The following is a 20,000-nucleotide window of genomic DNA, read 5'->3' on the forward strand; positions in this document are numbered from 1 at the left end:
TGCAGACTCCCGCCCACGTTATAATAAAACGGAAACGTTACCGTGACGATGCAGATTATACACTGCACGGCAAACTCGGTCACAAAAGCAGCATGAAACCTAACCTCATTATCCTTACACTCATTATGCGTTCATTAAGGTTACATATCGTACAGGAGCGTGGTCTACGCGCGAGGAGGACCAACAAACAGCAACTATCTTCACCGAAGAGCACGGGAGAGAGAGGAAAAGGAAAAAAGACAAGACACAAAGAGCAGCAGGCTTATTCATTCCGTGTGTCCACCACACACACACACGCACACACACACACACACACACACTTTCCCTCGCTCCCACACACTCTCACAGAGGACTCCTTTCATTCCGGCCCAGGCGCTGCCAGGTACAGATGATAGAGAGAGAGCGAGCGAGAGAGCGCGAGATTACAAACAAATCTGCACACAGTTTATACAGAATATTTCCACTGAAAAATGTTGTGTAAGGATGGCGACACCGTAACGGATCTCGGCTACACCGTTACTCAACAGCGACGCTGCGTGCGTTATTTGTTCATCGACGGTGTTGCCACAAACATAATAAACGTGCATCGCGTGTGCGGGAGAAAACGCTTCTCACTAACTAGTCGACCGAAATCGAGAAAAACTATTCGCGACCGAACAGTACCGAAAAACAAACAACAACAACAACAACACCACCACCACACGGTGTATCCGTGTAATCTGCGGCGAACTGCTGCACCTGTCATCTAACGATTTAACAACGTGAACTAAAATACCAAAACCTAAGATACCTTTTGAAATAAGGAAATCAGGATTTAGACCTCATCATAGCACAGAGACAGCGCTGGTTAAAGTAGTAAATGACCTACTACTAACCTATGATCAGGGTTGTGTCTCGCTGCTTGTGTTACTCGACCTTAGTGCAGCTTTTGATACTATAGATCACACTATTCTCCTTGATAGATTAGAAAATGTTGTTGGTATTAAGGGAACAGTCCTCTCCTGGCTCAGGTCTTATCTGACCGATCGTTATCAGTTCGTAGATGTAAATGGTGATTTCTCCATGCGTACTGAGGTTACTTTTGGAGTTCCACAGGGTTCTGTTTTAGGCCCATTGCTCTTTACTTTATATATGCTACCCCTAGGTCAAATTATTCGTAAACATGGAATTAGCTTCCACTGTTATGCTGATGATACACAGCTGTATGTTTCAGCGAAGCCAGAGGACAGACAGAAGCTTAGTAAAGTTGAGGATTGTGTAAAGGACATTAGATGTTGGATGTTAATTAACTTCCTTCTACTTAATTCTGATAAAACACTTTTATTTAGAAAATATTTTTCAGAAATACTTTTATTAGGCCCACGTGTCAATGTCTATTGTAAAAAGCGCTAGACAAATAAAATCGAATTGAAAATAACTGTGTAAGCTTTATTGCGGAAACCGTGTAACCTGTACCACTAAAAGGATGATGGAGCCTGTAACCCTGAAACGATGCAACATCACAACGGTGTAACCTGTAACGCTGAAACATCACAACGGTGTGACCTGTAACCCTGAAACATCACAACGGTGTAACCTGTAACCCTGAAACATCACAACGGTGTAACCTGTAACGCTGAAACATCACAACGGTGTAACCTGTAACCCTGAAACATCACAACGGTGTAACCTGTAACCCTGAAACATCATCACAACGGTGTGACCTGTATCCCTGAAACATCATCACAACGGTGTAACCTGTAACCCTGAAACATCACAACGGTGTAACCTGTAACCCTGAAACATCACAACGGTGTAACCTGTAACCCTGAAACATCACAACGGTGTAAGCTGTAACGTTTAAACGGTGTAATAATTTAACATACCAATATGCGGATGTAACTTGTACAGTGAACAACCTGTAAAATTATAACAATGTGACCCGTAACACTGCAATATGGTGCTCAGCTGATTACCACGTCACCCGTACCGCTACGACCACGTCACCCGTACCGCTACGACACGTCACCCGTACCGCTACGACCACGTCACCCGTACCGCTACGACCACGTCACCCGTACCGCTACGACCACGTCACCCGTACCGCTACGACACGTCACCCGTACCGCTACGACCACGTCACCCGTACCGCTACGACCACGTCACCCGTACCGCTACGACCACGTCACCCGTACCGCTACGACCACGTCACCCGTACCGCTACGACCACGTCACCCGTACCGCTACACCACGTCACCCGTACCGCTACGACCACGTCACCCGTACCGCTACGACCACGTCACCCGTACCGCTACGACCACGTCACCCGTACCGCTACGACCACGTCACCCGTACCGCTACGACCACGTCACCCGTACCGCTACACCACGTCACCCGTACCGCTACGACCACGTCACCCGTACCGTTACACCACGTCACCCGTACCGCTACGACCACGTCACCCGTACCGCTACGACCACGTCACCCGTACCGCTACGACCACGTCACCCGTACCGCTACGACCACGTCACCCGTACCGCTACACCACGTCACCCGTACCGCTACGACCACGTCACCCGTACCGCTACACCACGTCACCCGTACCGCTACGACCACGTCACCCGTACCGCTACACCACGTCACCCGTACCGCTACAACACGGAAAAGCAGCACGTACGGACGTGATCGTCAGGTGTCCACATACCTTTGGCCATATAAAGTATTTTATAGCCCCGGTGTTACAGCCGAACATGTAAATGTGTCGGTTTTATTCCCAAAACAGGGTGAATGTGAAGGAACAGCGTAGCGCAGGAACGGTAAGAGTTCAGTTTAACATCCATCAGAGTGCTTCCTCCTGAAGGTCGTTACAAAAACCCTCCACGGCCATTTAGAAAAGAAAACACACACACACACACGCACGCACACACACGCACGCACGCCACTCAATAATCACTCCTTTTAAATCCCACACAGGGTCAAACGGTAACACTCATCATTATTTAAAAATAAATAAATAAAAGAATGAAGTGTGCTTGAATAATTCAGATGTTCTGTGCCCCACACCGGCGATTCTGGGAAATAACGACCGTTTATCGAATCCACGCTCGGCTCTACGACGCCTCCAGCGAGGCAGCGGCCGCCCCGATCCATTTATTCTTCCCGTACGGCCATTTACGGCACGGAGATCTAAAACGCGCCGATCTCACCGTTGAAAGGATCGACGACGCCGGCTAGCGCTCGGTCTGTTTTTTCAAACGCCACCGGGGAGGTTTTTTTAGCACCTTTTATTCGTTTTCATTTTTGCGGTAAACGAGACCTTTCAGCGAACGCCAGGAGTCTCGGCCCGAGTCTGCGGGAAACGCGCGGGAATTCTGAGAAATCGCGAGCGCCTCAGGATAGCGCGGCGTTTCCTTGATTTGCCGTTCGTTTCGGCGATCGCAAAAATGGCGAGATCCTGGAGGGGCCGGGAGTAAGACGTATCCGGATGGGAGATTTACAGAGAGAGCACGCGGTCACTGCCGTCGCCGTTACTGGAAATGAAAGCTAAGCGCGTCGATCGATTTAAGGTAGAAATAAGGAGTTACAAATAATCCAATTTGAAGTGTGGGATGGAGTGAGGAAAGATAACTCGTGATTTATTATTATTATTACTACTACTACTAGGAAAACATGAAAGGTCTCCTAAACGCCCGAGTTCAGCAAGTGACGTCAAATCAACCGTAAACAAAGCCGCACTTCTTACCTTTAAATCAGGTGTATGGTATATACACGAAAATTAGCGTCAGATCTAAAATACAATGCTGTGAAAAAGTATTTGCCCCCTGCAAGGCGCCCAGTTAAACTGCAAGTTAAATAACATTATCGTTTAAAACGGTGGTGTGCGTTTACTCGGCTTGCCTTCGTTTTAGCGGAGATTTTGTCCGGATTTCGGAAACAATTTAGCACGAGATACATACACACGCGCGCCAAAAAACAGAAGATAGTCGGGATGGGGGCGAATACTTTTTCACAGCGCGGTAAACGCGAGCCGTTCACGAGTGAAGAAGTCTTTAATCCGTGCAGACCTCATCTTACGTCTTCTCGCCGTTTATTATGGAATAGAATGAAAACCGGTCAACAACTCTACTCTCAAACACCATCACTTGGGAAAGAGCGTATTTTTCATCCCGTGGTTTAAAAAGGTGGTTAAAACACACACACACACACACACACACACACACACACACAGAACAGGTGTCACCACATGGTGCAGAGCAGAGCTGCAGAGTCAGTGTTATTTCCTCACGCTGCAGAGAAAGGAAACGCACGGATCCTCACACACTGCGCCTAAACACACACACACACACACACGTCCTGTACGGCGAGTAAAAGAGAAGAAGACAGTGAAAGGAGAGCAGACGCGAGCGCTTTCTTCTCACCCCGTCTTGCCCCGTTATTAGATGAGTCACGCACGCGGCCGAGTAAACATCACAACAAAGAGGCCTGCATTGTGCTCCAACACTCCCTCGCCGACTCTCCCTAACGACTCCGGAGTGTGCGACACCTACATCACGCCCTCATTCGCACGCACTACAGAGAGGAGATCGCTCAACCTCCACAGCTTTCTCTGCATGTCCTTTCAGCTGCGGAGAATCTTACCTGCTCGCCGGCGCCGTTACTGCGCTCGCTAGCTGACTAGCTATTTATTTGACGGCCGAGCTTGCACGGTCAGCGGAGGGACAGAGACATCGGTAGGCCGGGCTCTGGGGACAAGCACGTCTCATACCTGGGTTATTGGGTTTTAGTTCGTGGCCCGAGGCGGACGGCGGCGAGGACGGAGGACGACCTCCCGGTGACTTTCACAAAACAAAAGTTTTCATTTAGACACGTTTAGCTACATTCACACAGATCCACTTCACTGAGGCGCAGCCGGGCCTCCGAAACCGAGTGAAATAAAGTGCTGTGCGAAGCCATCAGTACAACTCCCAGGCTAGCACAACTCCCACGATGCATCACCTTACAGGTAAACAAACCGACAGCTAGCTAAACGTAAACGATACCACAGCTCCTAGCCGGAACGCTGGTCGAGGGTGCAAGTGATAAACTCGCTCGTGCTCCCGAGTCTGAGCTAGCTGGCTATCTCGCCATCACGGCTCACTTTTCATCCTAACCATGGGATAGCGAACACTAGCGTCATTCATCCGCCGATAAACCAACAAATCGAAACACTTCGATTTTCAGTAAACGTTACATCCATCCCGAGCGTGTTCCCAGCTCGCACCCGGCGCTCCCGGGACAGGCTCCAGATCAGCTGATACAGATACAGCTCTACTGCGCTGCTAATAAAGTGATGCCTTTAAAGTGAGAGTGTTTAAATCGGCGGCTGAGCGTGGAAAACCTGAGCTGAAAGAACCGACATGCATGTTATATTACATGCAAATCACTCCTGACCACGCCATTTTAGTCCATGTGTGTGTGTGTGTGTGGGGAACAACGTGACCGTTCACCAGGCCGCGGCCGTTTCCACGTCAGCTGCAGGGTACGAGGAGAGCGCAGACGGTGGTTTTAGACGATATGAGACGAACAGCCTTCACTACAGACGTCTACGGTGACGTCCTTCGGCGTGATCGACCCAAGGAGCGTCGCTGGACTGAGATCTCACGGCTGACACGGGACCAGAACAAACCGGTATTTCTAATTCCCCTTTCACTTTGAACAGCACGGCTTGTTTCGAAAGTTGCAACCTACTTTATTTACCGTACGGTAAACAGGGGCCGAGGGAGGGGGGGGAGCGAGGGAGGGAGTGATATCAGTCACAGAGCTACATCCAGAAATACCACACAGATATAAACGCCACCCGAGTGGTATTGTAACCGCTGGCCTTTTCAATTTTAGTTCGCTCATGTGTCTGTGCCGGCGATGGACGCTTTATAAATCCTCTCAGCCATATTGACACACACACACACACACACACACACACACACACACACACACACTGAACTAGTACTAGGTCCTTGATTTCTATTTACACCATAACACTGGCTACGTCCACACGGACGGCGGTGATCTGATCACTGACCTTATTCTGAGTAAGACGTATAATATTGTGATTAAGGTGTGTACATGAGTGGCTTTTAGAATACTCCTTTCATGTTCAGGTTTCACGTGTTATAGAACGTAGATGGATGTAACGTCACACGTCATTACGTCACCGCGTCACGCTGTCCGACGTTCACTCCAGAATTTCACGTATCGACGTACAGTCGGTCTTCGTTATGGGACCGTGTACAGTTTGGGTGTTTCGTGTTTAATGTTGTGAACGCTTCAAGTGCGGTTAATTATTAGTCGTGCTGTACGTGCTGATAGACGACTGCTTGAAGCCGTGGGCCGCGTCCCAAACCGCGTACTTGCCGTCTATATAGTATATAGAGACACGTGTATTTCTCCTACTATATACTGTAGCAGGTAAGTACGCGGTTTGGGACGCGGCCGTGCTCTCTCGATTGCCGTCAGACGGTCGAGCGCTGCCGTGTGTGTACGTGTCCTGTCTCACGATGCGGTGAAAACTCTCACACGAGGTTAATAGTGTGATTAAGGTGTGTACATAAAACAGGAAAACTCCACACGCCTTAATTCCACTTGTGTTTACTTTGAGTGTGACTTTAATCAGATTAAGGTCATCAGTAATCTCTTCACATGCTCGTGTCTTAATCAGCGTATCGCCTCAATATCGGAATATTGTTGTCCATGTAAACGTACTGCGTGTTGAATTCTCCAATCTGATTGGTCAGTAGATGTTGATTAATTTTCTATAAGTAGTGCAGCTGCAAATCCCGCCGCCTTCGAGTAAGTTATTGTTTCTATGGCAACAACTCATTCTCAGGAACTTGTACAGCAGCTGTTCCACACAAGCTATGACTAAGAATAAAATGGACACACACACGAACCATCTTCCCTTTCCTAATATGTTTTGATTCAGTCTAAATAGTACTTAAATTAACAAATAAATTGCCCGTGTGTGTAAAAAAAAGAAAAAGAAAAAAAAAAGCTGGCGAAAACAGAATTAAACTGAAAAATAAAACTGTTTAAGATCAAAGCAGGCCCTGGGACTGGGCAATGTGAAGAACTAATACGGATTCTGTCATAAATTATGCCTCGTTATGCTATTTTGCGATACGGTGTGTATCGTGATGCGTTTATAATGCTTTCAGAATGACAATTACAAACTCTGAAAGCACATGCTGTACCGTTTTAAAGCTTTTATGCTTGAAAGATTTCCAATTTACATGACATCTCGTTTTCATAATTGTAGAAGGTTACATTTTTAGCATTTTTAAAAATGTCCAATTTCCGTTTGTATGTCATGTTTGTTAGGTAACGTATTAAATTAAGGCAGTAAATTTTTTAAAAGGGTTGTTTAAGCGCAACACGACTGTTCTGCTGGAGGATTGTGAGGAAATGTCGTGATGGATAGATATAGAAATCTAATAAATATAACTAAAATCAGCCCTGATTTGGTCATTACAAACACAAATACACATTCATCGACTCGTACCCCTCGATGGGATGTAGTATGAGATGTAGTATGAGATGTAGTATGGGATGTAGTATGGGATGTAGTATGAGATGTAGTATGAGATGTAGTATGAGATGTAGTATGAGATGTAGTATGAGATGTAGTATGGGATGTAGATGGGATGTAGTATGAGATGTAGATGGGATGTAGTATGGGATGTAGTATGAGATGTAGTATGAGATGTAGTATGAGATGTAGTATGAGATGTAGTATGAGATGTAGTATGAGATGTAGTATGGGATGTAGTATGGGATGTAGTATGGGATGTAGTATGAGATGTAGTATGAGATGTAGATGGGATGTAGTATGGGATGTAGTATGGGATGTAGTATGGGATGTAGACGGGATGTAGTATGGGATGTAGTATGAGATGTAGTATGGGATGTAGTATGGGATGTAGTATGGGATGTAGTATGGGATGTAGTATGAGATGTAGTATGGGATGTAGTATGGGATGTAGTATGGGATGTAGTATGAGATGTAGTATGGGATGTAGTATGGGATGTAGATGGGATGTAGTATGAGATGTAGTATGAGATGTAGATGGGATGTAGTATGGGATGTAGACGGGATGTAGACGGGATGTAGTATGGGATGTAGTATGGGATGTAGTATGAGATGTAGTATGAGATGTAGATGGGATGTAGTATGAGATGTAGATGGGATGTAGTATGGGATGTAGTATGGGATGTAGACGGGATGTAGTATGGGATGTAGTATGAGATGTAGATGGGATGTAGTATGAGATGTAGTACGGGATGTAGTATGGGATGTAGTATGAGATGTAGTATGGGATGTAGTATGAGATGTAGTATGGGATGTAGTATGAGATGTAGTATGAGATGTAGTATGGGATGTAGTATGGGATGTAGTATGAGATGTAGTATGGGATGTAGATGGGATGTAGTATGAGATGTAGTATGAGATGTAGATGGGATGTAGTATGGAATGTAGATGGGATGTAGTATGGGATGTAGTATGGGATGTAGTATGAGATGTAGTATGGGATGTAGTATGGGATGTAGTATGGGATGTAGTATGGGATGTAGTATGGGATGTAGTATGAGATGTAGTATGGGATGTAGTATGAGATGTAGTATGAGATGTAGTATGAGATGTAGTATGGGATGTAGTATGGGATGTAGTATGGGATGTAGTATGAGATGTAGTATGAGATGTAGTATGAGATGTAGTATGGGATGTAGTATGAGATGTAGATGGGATGTAGTATGGGATGTAGTATGGGATGTAGATGGGATGTAGTATGAGATGTAGTATGAGATGTAGTATGAGATGTAGATGGGATGTAGATGGGATGTAGTATGGGATGTAGTATGGGATGTAGTATGGGATGTAGTATGGGATGTAGATGGGATGTAGTATGAGATGTAGTATGAGATGTAGTATGAGATGTAGATGGGATGTAGATGGGATGTAGTATGGGATGTAGACGGGATGTAGTATGGGATGTAGTATGAGATGTAGTATGGGATGTAGTATGGGATGTAGTATGGGATGTAGATGGGATGTAGTATGGGATGTAGATGGGATGTAGATGGGATGTAGATGGGATGTAGTATGGGATGTAGTATGAGATGTAGTATGAGATGTAGTATGGGATGTAGTATGGGATGTAGTATGGGATGTAGTATGGGATGTAGATGGGATGTAGTATGGGATGTAGTATGGGATGTAGTATGAGATGTAGTATGGGATGTAGTATGGGATGTAGTATGGGATGTAGTACGAGATGTAGTACGAGATGTAGTACGGGATGTAGTACGGGATGTAGTACGGGATGTAGTACGGGATGTAGTACGGGATGTAGTACGGGATGTAGTATGACATGTAGTATGGGATGTAGTACGGGATGCAGTACGGGATGCAGTACGGGATGCAGTACGGGATGTAGTACGGGATGTAGTACGGGATGTAGTATGGGATGCAGTACTGTGATCCTGGACGTTGCTGGACTTCGTCCGACAGACGGATGGGGCTGCGATGAAAACTCGACGGCGTTTGAATTCATTACACCGCTTTCATCCGAAGCCGTGGCGTTAGCGTTCACGTCCTCCACGTGCTCATGATAACCTGAAAGAGTCGTCAGGTCTGAGAGGAGCGGATGCAAATGATTTCCACACTACATCCTGTACATCTGTAACGCGAATGCAAATCCGTGGCTTTTATAAGAACCCAGCCGCGTGCACCTTCTCCCATCACATCTGGAACACTTGTGATGGAGTCTTATAGCATGTTCCCTGGAGGTTCACCTCAACGTGGCTCGTGTGTGTGAACAGACATGTTTGGACCTGCGGGATACAGACATGTATGGGCGTGTGCTGACTGTCAGGTATACAACATACCGCATTATTCAACAAGCACTGTCGGGATAGTATGGACAACAACCTCGGCACAAGCCCCTCCCCTCAGCGAGGCTTATCTTTAACGCCATTGGCTGTGGTGGAGCCAAGTTACGCACGTCGACACGGATAAATGTGAACGCACCGAATAAGAGACGTGTATTTAGGGGACAGGGGTCAGAATAAGTAACCAAGTAGCTACGAAGACTACCATCATGACAGATAATGATTTCAGAGTGAAGTTCTCATCCGTAATCCCACGGTAACCAATCAGAACGCTGTTTACAGCATTGATCCCACAGTAACCAATCAGAACGCTGTTTACAGCATTGATCCCACAGTAACCAATCAGAACACTGTTTACAGCATTGATCCCACGGTAACCAATCAGAACAGTTCTCATCCCTGATCCACAGTAACCAATCAGAACGCTGTTTACAGCATTAATCCCACAGTAACCAATCAGAACACAGTTCTCATCCCTGATCCACAGTAACCAATCAGAACGCTGTTTACAGCATTGATCCCACGGTAACCAATCAGAAGCTGTTTACAGCATTAATCCCACAGTAACCAATCAGAACACAGTTCTCATCCCTGATCCACAGTAACCAATCAGAACGCTGTTTACAGCATTGATCCCACGGTAACCAATCAGAAGCTGTTTACAGCATTAATCCCACAGTAACCAATCAGAACACAGTTCTCATCCCTGATCCACAGTAACCAATCCGAACGCTGTTTACAGCATAGAACCCACGGTAACCAATCAGAACGCTGTTTACAGAATTGATCCCACAGTAACCAATCAGAACACAGTTCTCATCCCTAATCCACAGTAACCAATCAGAACGCTGTTTACAGCATTAATCCCACGGTAACCAATCAGAACGCTGTTTACAGCATTGATCCCACAGTAACCAATCAGAACACAGTTCTCATCCCTAATCCACAGTAACCAATCAGAGCACAGTTTACAGCCCTAAACCCACAGTAACCACTCAGACTACAGTTGACACCCCAAAACGCCACAGCCACCAATCAGATTTCAGCTCCTGCCTCAACTTCTATTCTACCTGAAGTTTACAGCTGAATTTCTGGAGGGATTCAAATTCTTTCTCTTTTGTGCTGCACTCAAAGATTTAAATAAAGGAATGTGCATCTACAGCACAGAACCATATCACACCGCTCAGGCGATTTCATCCGAGTGATACATCATCGAGATGGATTTATACGACTGAGTTTATTATATAACCCACAAAAACACCATGTCTCACACTTAATAAACACACCCTCTGATACCTGACCTTCCCGGAGAATTTCGGCGATCATTCATCTACCGATCGTCATGAACATCACAAGGAAAGGAAATAAAAAGCCAGAGAGCTCACACCGCAGTGTGCACACGCTCCAGAGGAGGAGGATGGACGGGCGCGAACCGGGAACATGTAAGAACAGAGAAAACCTTAACCGACCGGCTCAGTGACCTCCACGTAGGAGGAGAAAACCATAACCAACCAGCTCAGGGATCTATAGCCCTTAACATGAGAAAACACACACACACACACACACACACACACACACACACACCCCTAGGAGAAATTCTAACGTGGATCGATTCTTACACACGTTCGAGTTTCCTGTCTTGTACGTTCTCACTTCTTTACTCAATTATGTACACTTGCTCTGTTTGACTGAAGGAAAAAATATCCGGAACTTCTGAAAGAATCCAGGCAATACAGACGGACAGATGAAGAGAAGAACAGGTGGAAGGGGAGAGAAAAACAAGAAGAAAAGGACAGAGTTACTTCACATGCGGAACACAAACAGTAATTGACAAATTAAAAGAAAATGCACCTTTGGTACTTGGCCCCCTATAAACCCAGCTCTTATGCTGAAGACACGCAGACAGACAGACAAAGAGAGACAGACGGGAAGTGAGACGGTTTATATCTGTCTCTCAGGCACACTGTTCTGAAATCTCAGAGTGAGATTTGAAACGTTCTGAGCTCGACACACCACTGCTGTGTACAGGTACACTGCGCTAATTAATACTGACACCATCATCTGCGCTTGGGGGGTGGGGAGAGAACGAGAGAGAGAGAGACGGAGAGCGAGAGAGACAGAGAGAGAGAGAAAGAAAGAGATCGACAGAGGGAAAGAAAGAGAGACGAGCATAAAAGAGAGACAAGCATAAAGGAGAGACGTAAAGGAGTGACGAGTATAAAGGAGAGACGTAAAGGAGAGAGACTAGCATAAAGGAGAGAGGTGAGCGTAAAGGAGAGATGTAATGGAGAGATGAGCATAAAGGAGAGAGACGAGTGTAAAGGAGAGACATAAAGGAGAGACACAAGTGTAAAGGAGAGAAAAGGAGAGAGACGAGCATAAAGAAGAGATGCAAAAGGAGAGAGATAAGCGTAAAGGAGAAATGTAAAGGAGACGAGCGTAAAGGAGAGACAAAGGAGAGACGAGCATAAAGGAGAGAGATGTAAAGGAGAGACGAGCATAAAGGAAAGACGTAAAGGAGAGAGACAAGCATAAAGGAGAGACAAAGGAGAGACGTAAAGGAGAGAGACAAGCGTAAAGGAGAGACAAAGGAGAAAGACGAGCATAAAGGAGAGAGACGAGCGTAAAGGAGAGACAAAGGAGAAAGACGAGCATAAAGGAGAGACGAGCATAAAGGAGAGACGTGAAGGAGAGAGGCGAGCGTAAAGGTGAAACGTAAAGGAGAGACAAGCATAAAGGAGTGAGGCGAGCGAAAACGAGAGAGGTGAGTGAAAAGGAGAGAGGTGAGTGAAAAGGAGAGAGTTGAGTGAAAAGGAGAGAGGTGAGTGAAAAGGAGAGAGTTGAGTGAAAAGGAGAGAGGTGAGTGAAAAGGAGAGAGTTGAGTGAAAAGGAGAGAGTTGAGTGAAAAGGAGAGAGGTGAGTGAAAAGGAGAGAGGTGAGTGAAAAGGAGAGAGGTGAGTGAAAAGGAGAGAGGTGAGTGAAAAGGAGAGAGGTGAGTGAAAAGGAGAGAGGTGAGTGAAAAGGAGAGAGGTGAGTGAAAAGGAGAGAGGCGAGCGAAAAGGAGAGACGAGCATAAAGGACAGAGACTAGTGCAAAGGAGAGAGACGAGCATAAAGGAGAGAGACGAGCATAAAGGACAGAGACTAGTGTAAAGGAGAGAGGCGACTGTAAAGGAGAGATGAGCGTAAAGGAGAGAGATGATTGTAAAGGACAGAGACTAGTGTAAAGGACAGAGACTAGCGTAAAGGACAGAGACGAGCGTAAAGGAGTGTAAAGGAGAGAGATGACTGTAAAGGAGAGATGAGCGTAAAGGACAGAGACGAGCGAAAAGGAGAGAGGCGAGCGTAAAGGAGTGTAAAAGAGAGAGACTACTGTAAAGGAGAGATGAGCGTAAAGGAGAGAGACTAGCGTAAAGGAGAGAGGCGAGCATAAAGGAGTGTAAAGGAGAGAGACGACTGTAAAGGAGAGATGAGCGTAAAGGAGAGAGGTGAGTGTAAAGGAGTGTAAAGGAGAGAGATGATTGTAAAGGACAGAGACTAGCGTAAAGGACAGAGACGAGCGTAAAGGAGAGAGACGAGCGTAAAGGAGTGCAAAGGAGAGAGATGACTGTAAAGGAGAGATGAGCGTAAAGGAGAGAGACTAGCGTAAAGGAGTGTAAAGGAGAGAGACGACTAAAGGAGAGATGAGCTTAAAGGAGAGAGACGAGCGTAAAGGAGTGTAAAGGAGAGAGATGACTGTCAAGGAGAGATGAGCGTAAAGGAGAGAGACTAGCGTAAAGGAGTGTAAAGGAGAGAGACGACTAAAGGAGAGATGAGCGTAAAGGAGAGAGAAGACTGTAAAGGACAGAGGCAGGCGTAAAGGACAGAGACTAGCGTAAAGGAGTGTAAAGGAGAGAGACGACTGTAAAGGACAGAGACTAGCGTAAAGGAGAGAGACGAGCGTAAAGGAGTGTAAAGGAGAGACACGACTGTAAAGGAGATATGAGCGTAAAGGAGAGAGACTAGCGTAAAGGAGTGTAAAGGAGAGAGACGACTGTAAAGGACAGAGACTAGCGTAAAGGAGAGAGACGACTGTAAAGGAGAGATGAGCGTAAAGGAGAGAGACGACTGTAAAGGAGAGATGAGCGTAAAGGAGAGAGACTAGCGTAAAGGAGAGAGACGAGCATAAAGGACTGTAAAGGAGAGAGACAACTGTAAAGGACAGAGACTAGCGTAAAGGAGAGAGACGACTGTAAAGGACAGAGACTAGCGTAAAGGAGAGAGACGACTGTAAAGGACAGAGACTAGCGTAAAGGAGAGAGACGAGCGTAAAGGAGTGTAAAGGAGAGACACGACTGTAAAGGAGATATGAGCGTAAAGGAGAGAGACTAGCGTAAAGGAGTGTAAAGGAGAGAGACGACTGTAAAGGACAGAGACTAGCGTAAAGGAGAGAGACGACTGTAAAGGAGAGATGAGCGTAAAGGAGAGAGACGACTGTAAAGGAGAGATGAGCGTAAAGGAGAGAGACTAGCGTAAAGGAGAGAGACGAGCATAAAGGACTGTAAAGGAGAGAGACAACTGTAAAGGACAGAGACTAGCGTAAAGGAGAGAGACGACTGTAAAGGACAGAGACTAGCGTAAAGGAGAGAGACGACTGTAAAGGACAGAGACTAGCGTAAAGGAGAGAGACGACTGTAAAGGACAGAGACTAGCGTAAAGGAGAGAGACGACTGTAAAGGAGAGACGAGCGTAAAGGAGAGAGAGGGGGAAGTTGTTCATTAGTAAATGTTTCAGAAATCTGGTGCAGGGACGAATAAAAACGCACTCAGCAGATAAACATGTTTCAGTTCATGTTGGTTCAGTCTCAGTTACCCGGTGGATAAGTGGGTGAATCCGGTCTAAACCTTTTTTTTTTTTTACACTAATTGGAGTAAACAGCGTGCAGGATGACCGAGTCCTCCTCAGAGCCCGCTCTCCTCAGCCTCTCCACTCTCGCAAATATCCTTCACGTCACCTTGCGCTCTGCACGTCCTCGCACCTCTTCAACACACGCGTTAACCGCTGTAAAGATGTTTTTAAATCAGTTATCAGGAAGTGTAACAAGACGACGCTGCATTTCCTCCTCTTCCCAACATCTCCGCTTGGTCTGTGTGAAACACGTCCCGATCCACAACCACGTGGACTGGGCTCGCGCCAAACAGGGTCAGGCGGTACCGCTTGTTTGTATCGCAGCATTATTTACACGTAGAAGAAATGAAGCACGTGAGCAGACGGAAATCTGATACTAGCGTCAAATCTCGACAAGTTCCTCTGACAAAAACGTGTCTTTCCTGATTTATTTATTTACAGAATATTCTGGTCTCTCTATAGCCCTCTGTCATCCACTTCGCCATGGTTTCAGTAGATTTAGATTAGAAATGGTGGATTTAAAGCACCACTGCACATCGGACTAATATCGATATCGTGATAGGATGCAGCACAATACACTCTTTTAATGACCTACTGTCTCTTTATAATTAAATGGAAACATTTTTCAAGAATAATTCAACTGACTGGAAGCAGCTGATTGGATGATTATGTAGTTTGTATTTTTTTTTATGTAAAAATAGAAGCATTATAAAGTTTAGTTAATTGTAAGTCATCAGTTATAACGGTCTTCGCTAAAGAAACAAAAACGATTTCCACCGGCTGAGGAAAGATCTTCAGCTCTTTACTACAGCCGGGGTTTCACTACTGACCAATCACGATGACTAATCACACCCCAGAAACCAGAGAGAGAGAGGGAGAGAGAGAGAGGGGGGGGGGGGCAGAGAGAGAGAGAGAGAGAGAGCGCGAGAGAGGGAGAGAGACACAGAGAGAGAGACAGAGAGGGAGAGAGAGACACTAAGAGGGAGAGAGAGACACACAGAGAGAGAGAGAGACACACACAGAGAGAGAGAGACAGGGAGGGAGAGAGAGACACCGAGAGAGAGAGACACAGAGAGAGGGAGAGAGAGACACAGAGAGACACTGAGAGGGAGAGAGAGACACACAGAGTGAGAGACACAGAGAGAGAGAGAGAGAGAGAGAGAGAGAGAGACAGAGAGGAATACATGTTGCATTTGCATTACATCATGATAGCTGATACAACATGAAGTCATCTACATATCTAACACACCTGCACCTGTGGAGAAAAGCGGTGAAAGCGTTTAGCAGAGAAACGAGCGGCCTGTACTGCGGGGTTTGATAATGAAACACGAGGTGAATATAAAACACTGCTGTGGATGTGGGGGAAGGAAGTCTTGCACTGACATTGCATCATGTAGACGTTAACACGTGGGGTGAAGTGAAACTGAAACGGATCAGAGGGAGGCTGCTAGAGTAACGGTCTCCAGCGCGCTCCTGTATCCGACTCCGAGTCGAGCGTACGAGTCGATCCCTACCGTCTACCTCTAAACGAAACACACGCTCCTGTATCCGACTCGAGCACAGTCATTCCCTAACATCTACCTCTAAACACACGCTCCTGTATCCGACTCCGAGTCGAGCGTACGAGTCAATCCCTTCCATCTACCTCTAAACGAAACACACGCTCCTGTATCCGACTCCGAGTCGAGCGTACGAGTCAATCCCTACCGTCTACCTCTAAACGAAACACACGCTCCTGCATCCGACTCCGAGTCGAGCGTACGAGTCAATCCCTTCCATCTACCTCTAAACGAAACACACGCTCCTGTATCCGACTCCGAGTCGAGCGTACGAGTCAATCCCTACCATCTATCTCTAAACGAAACACACGCTCCTGTATCCGACTGGAGCACAGTCATTCCCTAACATCTACCTCTAAACACACGCTCCTGTATCCGACTCCCAGTCGAGCGCACCACTCAATCCCTACCGTCTACCTCTAAACGTAGGTAGGTAGGTGGTAGGGATTGACGCGTGCACTCGACTCCGAGTCGTATCCAGCGGAACCGACTGTGCGAGCGCGACTTGGGCAGAACGTTTCACGGTGGTGAGATTTTATTTTATACTCTCACCTGTCAGATACGACGTTATAACCGTTTCATTTATCTTCTTCGCTGTAACAACTTTACATCCCGAAGTGAAAATTAAACGAATACATTTTTTTTAGCGGCAGCATTATGCTGACATTTCAAATAGTGACGTAGACCTTTGCGGGGGTCATATCTGGACTTGGATGGAGGCGTTTCAGGCAGAGAGAATAAAACCCGTTGTGGGAGACGATGAGCTTTGTAACTTTGCAGATCTTCTACAAGCACAAACAGATACATTACACGCTAAAGGAAAGGGAAGACATTAAAAAGCATCATATGACCCCTTTAACTGAAGTGAAGCCAAAACCTGAAATAACCACACAGTAAGGTCAGTGTGTACTGAAGAACGTTCACATAGCTATACAGGAAAGCAAATCGAAACCGTATCGGATCGGATTCGAGTCCTGGCCCAGATCTACAATCCCCTAGTGCTTACACATATATATTAATTACATGACGTCAATTAAAGTCTTCCTGTTGACCGGTCCAAATGAACGCAGAGAGAGAGAGAGAGAGAGAGAGAGACAGAGAGAGAGAGACACACAGAGATAGAGAGAGAGACAGAGAGAGAGAGACACACAGAGATAGAGAGAGAGAGACAGAGAGAGACACACACAGAGAGACAGAGAGAGAGAGAGAGAGAGAGTGAGAGAGAGAGACACACACACAGAGAGACAGACACAGAGACAGAGAGAGAAAGAGAAAGACAGAGAGGCAGAGAGACAGAGAGAGAGAGAGAGAGAAAGACAGAGGCAGAGAGAGACAGAGAGAGAGATAGAGAGAGAGAGTGAGAGAGAGAGACACACACACAGAGAGACAGACACAGAGACAGAGAGAGAAAGAGAAAGACAGAGAGGCAGAGAGACAGAGAGAGAGACACACACACAGAGAGAGACAGAGAGGCAGAGAGAGACAGAGACAGAGAGACAGAGAGAGAGAGAGAGAGAGAGAGTGAGAGAGAGAGACACACAGAGATAGAGAGAGAGAGACAGAGAGAGACACACACAGAGAGACAGAGAGAGACACACACAGAGAGACAGAGAGAGAGAGAGAGAGAGAGAGTGAGAGAGAGAGACACACACACAGAGAGACAGACACAGAGACAGAGAGAGAAAGAGAAAGACAGAGAGGCAGAGAGACAGAGAGAGAGACACACACACAGAGAGAGACAGAGAGGCAGAGAGAGACAGAGACAGAGAGGCAGAGAGAGACAGAGAGAGAGAAAGACAGAGAGGCAGAGAGAGACAGAAAGACACACAGAGAGAGACAGAGACAGAGAGGCAGAGAGAGACAGAGAGAGAGAGAGAGAGAGAGAGAGAGGCAGAGAGAGACAGAGAGACACACACAGAGAGAGACAGAGAGACAGAGAGAGAGAGAGAGAGAGAGAGGCAGAGGGAGACAGAGAGACACACACAGAGAGAGACAGAGAGGCAGAGAGAGACAGAGGCAGAGAGAGACAGAGGCAGAGAGAGACAGAGAGACACACACAGAGAGAGACAGAGACAGAGAGGCAGAGAGAGACAGAGAGAGACAGAGAGGCAGAGAGAGACAGAGAGAGAGAAAGACAGAGAGAGACAGAGAGACACACACAGAGAGAGACAGAGAGAGACAGAGACAGAGAGAGACAGAGAGAGAGACAGAGGCAGAGAGAGACAGAGAGAGAGAAAGACAGAGAGAGACAGAGAGAGAGACAGAGAGAGACAAAGACAGAGAGAGACAGAGAGAGACAGAGAGAGACAGAGAGAGACAGAGAGAGAGAAAGACAGAGAGAGACAGAGAGACACACACAGAGAGAGACAGAGAGAGAGAGAGAGAGAGAGGCAGAGAGAGAGAGAGCGCACAGGTAGCAGTGTAGTTGGTAACGCGAGTCCGTTAAACCGAAAATAAGAGCAGGAATCGAGCTTGAACGTGTACCAGCAAGCAGCAGAAACCTCGTCGTTCACCTGCAGGTGAAAGCAACACTCGGACATTCTCATCGTACACATTTAATGTCACTGTTAACAACAACCACCACCTAGCGAGTCGGACTTTAAAGTGCACTACTCACAGAGAAATGTGCCTCTGCTCGACGTCCACCCGGGCCAGCTCGTCCTCTTCCACGTCCGTTTCTCCTCCAGAGCTGCTCTCAGTCACGTCTGAATCGAAGGCACTTTCCGCCGCTCGCAGGTTGGTGCTGCAGCTCAGCGAGAGTCGCTCCAATTCGGCCGTGGCCGATCCGCCCCTCAGGAAGCGGTTCACTTCTGCTCTCTCCTGATGGAAGCGGGCGTCCCGAGGCCCCAGGGTATTGTGAAGTAATCCACCAAGCTGCTGCTGCACGTGACGCTCCACCTGCTTCGCCTGCACCACCTGCAGCCGCTTGCGCAGGCGCCGCAGACGACCCTCGATCTCCAGCTGACGGCTCTCGACCTGCTGCGACCGATCGTGCAGGTCTCCTCCCAGGCTTCCGGGCGGGTGAAGCGCAGAACACGGAGGCAGAGAGACTTCCGAGCCAAGCGCCGACAACCTGTCCGAAATGTTCCGCTCTCGCGAAGGCGGCCGGAACGCCGCAGGGGATTCTGGGATATCCCGGGTGTACAGACGGTCCCGAGAGACGCCTCTAGGGCACTGGTGTTGCTCTGTAGAATCTCTGACGGGGCCGTTCCCTGTCGATCCAGTATGAGAGAGGGGAAGCGCTGTCTGCCCGTGCTTGCCCCCGTTCATGGTCACGCTGTTGGAGTCTTTGCTTGCTTTAGTGAATTTCCTGGCCATGCCGTTAACACCGACACTCTGCTGTAGAGAAGGCAGACCACTCGCGTTCCCCACGCTCATGATGCTCTTCAGCTGCTCTTCCGACAGCTCCAGGGTGTGATGTTTGCGCTGCATGAAGCTAGGCAGGATGTCGAAGACGTTCTGCAGCTTCAGGGTCTCATCCGAGCAGCGGTACGAGGTCACTAGCTGCTGGATTTTGCCCAAATCGCGACCCGACTCCTCCTTGTTGAAGGTTCCGGCCGTGCAGGACAGATGATCCTCTTTGTCGGATGGGGTTTTGCGTTTGATGGCGCCGTTTGTGGGGACGAGGACGCGGCCGGTGGCGCCGTTTTCCTCC

General features: G+C 47.2%; 1 protein-coding gene across 4 annotated transcripts in view; it reads right to left on the bottom strand.

Annotated features, from left to right (window-relative positions):
- The window catches only part of kansl1b (KAT8 regulatory NSL complex subunit 1b), a 63,742-nt gene that overhangs the window by 24,727 nt on the left and 19,015 nt on the right, over positions 1 to 20,000 (bottom strand). For all 4 annotated transcript variants that reach the window (XM_053684591.1, XM_053684593.1, XM_053684590.1 and 1 more), the window contains exon 2: positions 18,963 to 20,000. This exon is cut by the window's right edge. In XM_053684591.1, coding sequence (XP_053540566.1) covers positions 18,963 to 20,000 — 1,038 coding nt within the window. The remainder of the gene's footprint in view (positions 1 to 18,962) is intronic.

This window comes from Ictalurus punctatus, chromosome 12 (genome assembly GCF_001660625.3).
Source record: "Ictalurus punctatus breed USDA103 chromosome 12, Coco_2.0, whole genome shotgun sequence".
Lineage (NCBI taxonomy): Eukaryota > Metazoa > Chordata > Actinopteri > Siluriformes > Ictaluridae > Ictalurus > Ictalurus punctatus.